Here is a 10,335-nt window from a genome sequence, read left to right on the forward strand (position 1 = left end):
TCACGGTCACCATAAGTTCTTCCTGTGATGCAGTATCGGACATCGTTGGGTTGGCAGGAGCAGTCGGCGTAGACGCTAAAGATCTAGGGAGCTGATAGGTTAAGGAAAAGCAAATATTACTGTTAAAATAACTATGAATGTTATCTTTATGAAATTTTCAAAAATTCTAGTTGTACCATATTTTTATGTAGTAAGTGCATGCCCACCTGTGCTTGTTTGCCATAAGCATTATGCTTACTTTTTACTTAATGTTGCTATAAAAACATTAGCATAGCATGCTTATGAAAATTGGCAGGGGGAATGGTTGTACAAACAAATAAAGAAGGCTCGTGTTATTTGTAAAAAAAATACAGTAAATCTGTGAGAAATGACCCTAAATAATGAGTTTACCATAAGTATATAAAGACAATAAAATAGGTCTGAAAATTTCCTATGACATGAGCAAGAGATACTATAAAGAAAAATAATTTTTTCCCCAATAATTTTCTTAACGTACAATGTACCTGTAATTTAAAAACTCAAATTTATTGCCATCAAAGTTGGTTCTGACTGACAGTGACCTTGGAGGACATCCAGTAGAACTGCAATACTAGGTTCTGCGGCTGTAAATCTTACGGGAGCAGACAGCCTCAACTTTCTCCTGAGAGGGAGCTGCTCAATGAGAGGCCCTAATCCAGTGGCTACAATCATGGACTCACAACAATGACTGTGAGGTCCCTGACTGGCAGTGTTTCACTATCGTATACAGCACTAAAGTCAGAACTGACTGGACATCACCTAACAAGCATACAAAATACAACATAAAAGACATTTTCCGTGGTACATTTCCACTGAAAACCATGCATATGACGGAAAGGTAAACAATCACTCTAAAGCAAAGGTGAGAAGGGGCCAGGAAGCCTAAAGGACTAGAAAGGGAATGGCCAGAGCACAATTAAGGAGAATGCTGACAATATTGTAAATTAATTGAATTAATGTCACCAAATAATTTGTGTCATAAGTATGAAATGAGACACTAACTTGCTGTGTACCCTTTGATAATACAATATTTTTAAAGAAAACTTAAAAGACAAGCTATATTGAAAAGAATCTTATTAAATTATATATTTGATAGGCAGTCCTATAACTCAGTAAAACAAATAGTTAGAAAATGGGCAAAATACTTAAATATGCATTCTACCAGAGAAAGCATGTGGATGGCTACTAAGCATACAAAACAATGCTAAAGAGCCCCAGTCATTAAAGCGCAGTGCCATCTAATCAATTCTGACTCACAGCAACCCTATATGACAGAATAGAAATGGTCCCTTGGGTTTCCAAAGCTGTTTTACAGGAACAGAGAGCTGAGTCTTTCTCCCCAAAGAGCAGCTGGTGAGCTTGAACCTCAGATCTTATGGCAGTAACCCACAGCGCCGTCAGGGTTCCTAAGCCAGATGACTAGGTGAAGCTAATTTTATAGCGAAAGAATACGGACTGATATTCAAATCTACACACCTGAAGCATAGGCTCAGACAATCCAAGAAGCATCCTCTGAGCATTCGTAGGGCCCAAGAAACGATGGACAAGAGAAGACCAGCCCAAGGAAAACCGAAATACGATATCTTCTTGAAAATCTGAACACAACTTGTGGCAATTTAGGTCATAGCTGAGATCAAACTTCTTACAAGGGATTAGTGTGTGTAGTTTATTCTGAACACCAGCTGGAAGTAATGGCTTCAAATTTTCTAGAAAACAACAAAAATATGGTTACTTGTATTTTACAAAAAGGGTTGAATAATGTTGTGCCTTCTAAAAATACTCAATAAATATAAAACTATCCAAGAAATAAGTTCTTTCCTAATGAAAAGGGGGAGGGAAGAACAAAAGCTAAACATGACCTTGTAGGCATCAACATTACCAATAATCTCCTGCTGGGACTGAAACATGGACGTGTTGACCTCGTTAGTGCACCGATCAGCCAGATTTCTTCCCATACCATCTTCTATGTGCTTATTTAACTCCTATGAACAGTGGGAAATGTTCATGTGATTGCTTCCAAAGAAAACAGCACATATTTTGTACACTTCCAAACCTAGTAATCTTACTCTCTCCCATGAAAGGATGATTGTTTTGTGTATTTCAAATACAAGATAAAATAACTCAAACATACAACTGTTGAGTTGATTCTGACTCATAGCGACCCTACAGGGCAGAACAGAACTGTCCCTGTGGGCTTCCAAGACTGTAAATCTTTCCTGGGGTAGAAAGCCTCATCCTTCTTCTGTGAAGCAGCTGGTGTTTTCAAACCATTGTCTTTTCTGTTGGTACGCCAATGTGTAGCCCTCTATGCCAAAAGATAGCTTGCATTTGTTACATGAGAGCTCCCAAAATGCTAACGGTTGAACTTTGTATTGGAAACAATGAAGACACTAAAATGCTCAAACCACTATGTCAAAGTAAAGGGTAGGTGAAGAAACTGTCTCTAATAACTGACATTTCAACTTACACTCTTATAAACTTTTAATACACTTGGAGTAGGATGAAACTCTGAACAAAATTCATCAACCAAAACAGAAAGTCGACAAATTTCATCTGTCATTGCACAGGAAACCTGCAAACATTAAAAATTAAAGACCATCAATTAATAAACAAGGCCATAAACTACTAAAAGAAAATCAAATTGGGAAACAATACAAAATTTAAGTACTCCTTTAGGAGGCCAGTGATAAGATATTGCAAAATTATCAAAAATTATTTTCATTTCCATGTGTTGAAGTGAAATACTTCCCCCTTACCTTATTTGCCACCTCCTCCGTAACCTCTCGGATTTTTTTCTTAACATCCAGTGTTAAAAGATTCATCTGGTTCCGAATAAAGTCCAATCTGTCAATTTGGTCTTCCCTCTCTTCTATTGAATATACTCTATAACAGTATTAGATTAGAGCAATTAATATATTCAGGTTACATTCATGTCCCAAAGCAATTAAACAAGGGCATTCATTCATTTATGTACCGAATCACCCCTTAGCAAGACAAGAAAAAAAGAAATGTCCTATTTCAACACCTAAAAGGGTTCAAATACTTCTTTACAAAAGCCTTATAGATGTGCAGAGATTTTATTTTCTTCCCATGTGGCATATCTCAACACCACAAGGGATTAACAGTTAACGTCTCAGAACACTTAACAATTATGAACAGTCAAAACAATATTGCCTCAACATTTAAACAAGCTGTCAACAAATGGCAGCCTGTAAGCCAAATCCAGCCAGTTACTGATTTCAATTAAAGTTTTCTTGAAGCACAACAATATCCAGCAACTGCACCTGAGCATGGCTGCTTTCAGTCTACAGGTGTGTAGCAGAGGAAGAGTTACAAAAGAGTAGGACCCACAAGCCTGAGAGATTTATCATGTGGCAGTTTTACAGAAAAGTGACCCCTGTACCATAACACAAGAAAATAAGACCAATGATTCTTTTTAAAAGGTACTTAGCTAAGAGACCCCAAGATATTATAGCTATAAAAACTATCATATTTAGTTTAATGCCATATAATTAAAAACTAATAGCAGCAAGGTCAATTTGGTGGGTCAATTTGGGGGGGGGGATACTATAATAAAGCAATTAAGCTGGATGGGAATTTAACAGTAATCTCTCATATATTAGCAGAGACTACAGAGGAGAGCAAAGAAGCCCTAGTGGTGCAGTGGTTAAGCACTCAGCTGCTGAGAAAGGTCAACAGCGCAAACCCCCCCAGTGGCCCCAAGGGCTAAAGAGGGGCAGCCTGCTTCTGTAAAGACTGTGTCTTGGAAACAGTTCTGAGCTGGCCCACAGTATGGCTTTCAGTCAGAATGACTGAAGGACAGACAATGGGTGTGGTTGGGTAAATAGAGGCCCGGAAAAATGGACTGAGATCAGAGTCAGTTTTCTCTCCTGTATTTTACAGGCCGACATTCCCTATTTATGTACATTAATTCATTCCCAAGATCGTACCAAAGTGAAGCAACCCAGAATGTGAGTAGAGTGGTTTCCAGCTAAATGAAATAAATTTCAATCCCAATTACACATCTCCTTGGACACATTCTTGGGTATTTTTTCTCTTTCTCTCAACTGGCTTAAAGCAAGTTCCAATGGAGGCTTAATATCACATTTATCACAATAACATCTTGATTTCTGGTTCAAGTTACCACATTTAGTATTGGCTATTTTAGCATTTATTTCCATTCTTTATAAGGTAATAAATGAAATAAAATAGTACAGCGCAATATGGCAAATAGGGTCATGCTTACCAGTTTGTGTTTCTGGCTAGCAAGTTATCACCTTGTCTGTTCACCATCCAATGCACAAAAGAATGATAATTGGCTCAACAATGGATTTCAAAATACCAATGTATGAATATATGAAGGAATGGGTAGTAAGTTGAATATAACAAAGACAAGAACTACTGTTTTGAACATGAGCATAAAATTCTGCTGGAAGAAGTGCTTCTTCTCCTGTTTTAAAATATCTTAAATGTTGGGGAACCAATCACAATGACCTACATATAACCCCTTCCCTGGGTGACAGAAAAGAGAAAAATGGGTGAACGGAGACATTGGACAGTGTAAGACATGACAAAATAATAATAATTTATAAATTATCAAGGGTTCGGGAGGGTGGTTGGGAGAGGGAGGGGGAAAAAATGAGCTGATACCAAGGGCTCAAGTAGAAAGAAAATGTTTTGAGAATAATGGCAACAAATGTACAAATCTGCTTGACACAATGGATGTATGGATTGTGATAAGAGCTGTACGAGACCCCAACAAAATTATTTTAAAAATATATATATATCTATATTTTTTTAATGCACTAAATACTTTAAAAATACAATTCATATCGGCTATCAAAAGATATAGCGTCTGGGGTCTTAAAAGCTTGAAGGTAAACAAGCGGCCATCTAGCTCAGAAGCAACAAAGCCCACATGGAACAACATATCAACCTGTGTGATCACGGGGTGTCAAACGGATCACTGAAGACAAATGGGTGCATAAGCAAATGTGGTGAAGAAAGCTGATGGTGCCCGGCTATCAAAAAGTATAGCGTCTGGGGTCTTAAAGGCTTGAAGGTAATCAAGCGGCCATCAAGCTCAGAAGCAACTAAGCCCACATGGGAGAAGCACACCAGCCTATGCAATCACGAGGTGTTGAAGGGATCAGGTGTAAGGCATCATCAGAACAAAAAATCTTACCATAGTGAATGATGGGGGGACTGCGGAGTGGAGATCCAAAGCCCATTAGTAGGCCACTGGAGATCCCCTTGCAGAGGGGTCTCAGGGAGGAGATGAGCCAGTCAGGGTGCGATGTAACAATGATGAGAAATACAATCTTCCTCTAGTTCCTAAAGGTTTCCTCCCCGCTCCCACTACCATGACTCGAATTCGATCTTGCAAGACTGGCTAGACCAGAGGAGGTACACTGGTACAGATAGGAACTGAAAATACAGGGAATCCAGGACGGATGAGCCCTATAGGACCAGTGGTGTGAGTGGCAAAACAGGGAGGGTAAAGGGAGAATGGGTAGGAAAGAGGGAACCGATTACATGGAACTGTGTGTGACCTCCTCCCTGGGGGACAGACAACCGAAAAGTGGATGAAGGGAGACGTCGGACAGGGCAAGATATGACAAAATACCCATTTATAAACTATCAAGGGCTCATGCGGGAGGGGGGAGCGGGGAGGGAGGGGAAAAATGAGGACCTAATGTCGGGGGTTTAAATGGAGAGAAAATGTTTTGAGAAACGATGTACGGATGTGCTTTACACAATTGATGTGTGTATGGATTGGGATAACAGTTGTATGAGCCCCTAATAAAATGTTTAAAAAGGAAAAAAAAAATACAATTCATACATGGGTATACTGAGATCTAGATAATGTAAATGATTTGTTAAAGGTTACAGAAAATTTATAACCATATCTTCATATATTTCATTTTTTAAAATATGCATGTTTAAAAGGATATATGACTTCAAACATTAAGAAATACACAAATATGGGGAGCGGGGAGGGAGGAGAAAGAAAGAGGACCTGATGCCAGGGGCTTAAGTGGAGAGCAAATGTTTTGAGAATGATGAAGGCAATGAATGTACACATATGCCTTACACAATTGATGTATATGGACTGTGATAAGAGTTGTATGAGCCCCTAATAAAACAATTTAAAAATAAATAAATAAATAAATTTCATTATCAAAAGAAAAAAGAAATACATCAATAGAGGCATCCGTTAACCCGCAGGTTGACTTTGGTATGGACTTAGAGCCTTAGCCCTAAGCCCAGTTCTCATTGACACACCGAAAAACAAGCTAACGTTCATATGTTGTGACAAAGTGAACTCATACCTTTTCTCTGCCGCGGCCACGTTTATTGAGTCCATTATGTTTTTCACAGTCTCTAGTATCTGTTTAGCTCTGATAGTGTGCTGTTCAAACTTTGTTTTCACTGCTGACTGCGAGATACACTCCTGCGAGGGGCCCAAGCCATAACACATTACTGTAATTCCATCCCAACACTTTCAGGAATTTACACACAAAAACTTGCTGTTTGTAACTTTAACGGAAATAGGGATGTAAAGTAAATACACAACAAACAACTTAAAAAGCAAAGTTAAATAAAAGTACAAAAATTTAAAAAAGGGGTTTAAACAGCAAGTTCACAGCTTTGTGTATTTCTACACAGTAATGTGCGATGCTTTTGTTAACTATGGTTCCAACAATAAATAAACAAGCAAATGAAACGGTACTGTTTTCAATGTTTAAGAGGGCTTCCCCGTTAAATTACTAATTTTATCTCTATCACTTTTAATTCACCCATTTTGATTTTCTTACATTTGTGATAACTTAATAAAGGTCTTACTTTTAAAACGGTTGAATCCGTGATAATTCTTTTAAGGTTACTAAAAAGGACTTCTATTGGTCAAAACTTGGACAATTTGAACAATAATCTTTAACAGCAAACATCCTAAGTGATTTTTTTTTAAATCAGGAAAGCGCCCAATTATTGTAAAAGTAACATTATTGTTATTGGGCTAGGATGTATGTTCACAAACACTATCTTATTTGCTTCACTGTTCTCTAACTACAGCTCATAGCATGTTGATAGATTTTTATAAACACCGATCCAGTGTTTCATTATTGATTTTTGTTTTTGGATAGAAGATAGCAGAATATATCAAATATAGTGATGGGATCATTTCAGTTTTTAAATTTTTATATATAAAGATATATGTATACCAATTGCTACGTAAATATACTTTTTTGGGGGTAAATATACTTCTAATAGCTAGCAACCATGAAAAGTTAGCAAAATTATCAAAGTTGCCCTCATTTCATTTTTACTTCCTAGAAAGTCAAAATCTGTAATTATAAATGTTTACTGAGATAAATGAGCCTCGTCTTTCGACAACCTACAAATGCTAGGCTGAGTCACATAAAACATCAGAAACCACATGAGATGTCCAGTCGACTACGTCCCCTCCTCGGATAAATTTTAAAAGTCAGGGCTATGCCAACCCTGAGGCTGATTCCATGAATTCATCTTCTTTAATCTCTTTAGACCTATTTAGCTAGTATAAATTGTGGCAATTACTTCCTAACATTAATTACTGTACTTCCATTATTCAAATAAGTCACTTTCAAGCTTTAAAAAGCATTCACTTGATGCTCTAGTACATTAATTATTTCAAGCACCCACAGGCTGCACATCGTTCCATGTACTCAAGTGATGCCCGCCAGCGCTAGAACTTGTACTCCCTCGTTTTCCCACGTCTTGTAGGTTGCCTGCTATTGATAAGATGCAGCCTCACTTTTTTTTTAATCACTTGCTTTACTGCAAAATATTTCCGTTTTCCTCTCTAACAGGTTTGTGCCTTACACAGGCTCTGACTTTCACGGGTTCCCCTGGATCTGGAACTCACAGCTGCCCTTCATTCTCTAAAATGATCGTATGCTCACTTCACTCAGAGGCACCTTAGTTTCAGTCCTTCTTTTGCTCCTGATGCTACTTTCTGTGGTATTTGGGCTGAGGTACAGCCATTGCTTTAGCTACGGACACACGAGAGTAACACCTTTATTATGCAAGGTTGTAAAGACTTCTTGATCATTTCTTACGCACTAATTCAGAACCCATGCATTATTTAGCCTCATTTTTGCTCATAATGAAGTGAAGTTAATTTTTAAATTATTATTTTCACTAACCCTCTTGAGTTTAGTGGTAAAGTTACAGTACTCCTGTACATGTCTAAACAAACAAACAAAAAAACATTCATGGATGCTTCCTTCTTGGAAACATCAATATAAACTATCTAACATTAAGGAAGTAGATTTCGAACCAGAGCAAACTTTATAGAAGCAGGCAGACTCATCCTCCCACTCCCTGCCATCGAGTCGATCCGACTCATAGCAAGTCTATAGGGCAGAATGGAATGCACCCTGTGGGTTTCTACCCCAGAAAACATTGCCACTAAGCCGATTCCAACTCATCGTGACCTTACAGGATCGGGTACAATTGCCGCTGCATGATTCTGAGACTATTTATGGGAGGGAAGGTTGGTGGTTTCAAACTGTTGGCCTTGCACAGCCCAACACAAACCATTCCACAACGAGGGAGAAGGGCAAGAACTGCCCTAAATACAGTTTAACCTGCTTAAGTACAAAGGTTAGATTCCGTTAGAAATAACTGTGCTTTATAAATGAGACAAATTAATATCCACAAAACAAAAACACGAAAATAAATATTTTAAAGGAAAAAGGGGTTAAAAGAAATTCTATACTCCTCGATGAAGCAGATCTAGATATCAGCAATGAAGATCTGAATTCACAGATGACAGCACAGTGTTAGAGCTAGACTAGATAGAAAAAGACAAACTTCCAAAAGTTATTAGGAAACATGAAAGCTACTTTTTGACTTTAAGATGTACAACAACAAATAAAGATAATAAGAACAATCTTCTAATTAGTAGGAATCCCAAACTGGTGTTCTCACTGCTCAGAACATTTTAAACAGGCACCCTGCAACAACAAAAAAACTTTCAAATTAAGTATGGAAAATGTTTAGACAATTTTTTACTGTTATTTTCTAGAGCCTTTAGTATGCATAAATATACTATTACGTTTATTAATTTTCAATTTTTCCAAACTGCTGAGCAATTTGAGCATTCATTGCAGCCACTGCAACCTTAGCACTGCATTAGCCCTGTTCTCTCAAGTACAGGGCCGGTTTCTTACACAGCCAGGATGTAATGATCATATTTCAAACATTCCCCACTGACACAGGACTGTACCTAATACAGTTCATATTCATATCTCACCAACTGTCCCAGAAATATTCTTTTTATTTTTATTTTATTTTACTTCAGACCAGGTTGAGGAAGTCCAGAAATAGTCTTTACAACAAATTCACTCACATTTTAGAGCAAGGAGTTATCGTATACCTCTCTTCCATCATATAACCAAAAAAGCAGTAACAGCTAAGAGCCAAAGATCTGGGCTAAGAAATCTGTAATTCTTAACTTACCTTTAGAATATATGCCTTCCCAAATGCAGGTTGAAAAGTTTTTAAAGCATATTTTTAAAATGTGACATTCCTTTTTCTTGATCATTTATACCTAATTTAACATTCAAGCTTGTTGTTAACAGTCCTATCCTGTAAACATGCAGGTCTTTTAAAAATCAAATCAACCTGAGAAAATGCCGATTGTTTGATAAAGATGATATATTTGGCATTTTGTTTTCCTGTTCACAAAACGGAACTCATCATGATATGGAAAAAAAAAACAAATCAATCCCCTAATCAAAGAGAAAATATTTATAAAGGCCATGTTCTGTGATTATAATGCAATGAAACCAAGAAATTAATAACCAAAGGCTGGATTAGATGAGCCTGGCTGTGTTCAGGCTGCGATGGCTGCGAACAAAAGTTGTATTAAAATAATGTAAACATTTGAATTTTAACAACTCTGGTTGGAAAAAGAGTGGGTGGGGGTGGCAAAAACACAGTCTAAAGTGAATACAGAAACCCATGGATTATGCCCCAAAGCTGCACTAAAAATCCACAGCCTTTTAAGTCCTTTCTTAAGAAACAAAAGGCAGAGTGAAATTTAACTTTAAAAGGGAAAAAAGTCCAGGAAAAAAAATTATTAAGGGTTCATGAGGGAAGGAGGGGAGTGGGGAAGGGAAAAATGAGGAGCTGATACCAAGGGCTCAAGTAGAAAGAAAATGTTTTGAGAATGATGACGGCAACAAATGTACAAATGTGCTTGACACAATGGATGGATGGATGGATTGTGATAAGAGCTGTACGAGCCCCAAATAAAACGATTTTTAAAAG

The 10,335-nt window shown here is 37.5% G+C and overlaps 1 protein-coding gene across 1 annotated transcript in view; it reads right to left on the reverse strand.

Moving 5' to 3' along the window:
• The window catches only part of MFN1 (mitofusin 1), a 39,301-nt gene that overhangs the window by 5,210 nt on the left and 23,756 nt on the right, over positions 1 to 10,335 (reverse strand). The window contains exons 9-14 of the mRNA XM_004708686.3: positions 6,351 to 6,472; positions 2,775 to 2,901; positions 2,486 to 2,590; positions 1,898 to 2,000; positions 1,495 to 1,724; positions 5 to 91 (exon numbers count right to left, since the gene is read on the reverse strand). Coding sequence (XP_004708743.1) covers positions 5 to 91; positions 1,495 to 1,724; positions 1,898 to 2,000; positions 2,486 to 2,590; positions 2,775 to 2,901; positions 6,351 to 6,472 — 774 coding nt within the window. The remainder of the gene's footprint in view (positions 1 to 4; positions 92 to 1,494; positions 1,725 to 1,897; positions 2,001 to 2,485; positions 2,591 to 2,774; positions 2,902 to 6,350; positions 6,473 to 10,335) is intronic.

Source organism: Echinops telfairi, unplaced genomic scaffold, assembly GCF_000313985.2.
Source record: "Echinops telfairi isolate 266 unplaced genomic scaffold, ASM31398v2 ScPeMD7_4225;HRSCAF=4972, whole genome shotgun sequence".
Lineage (NCBI taxonomy): Eukaryota > Metazoa > Chordata > Mammalia > Afrosoricida > Tenrecidae > Echinops > Echinops telfairi.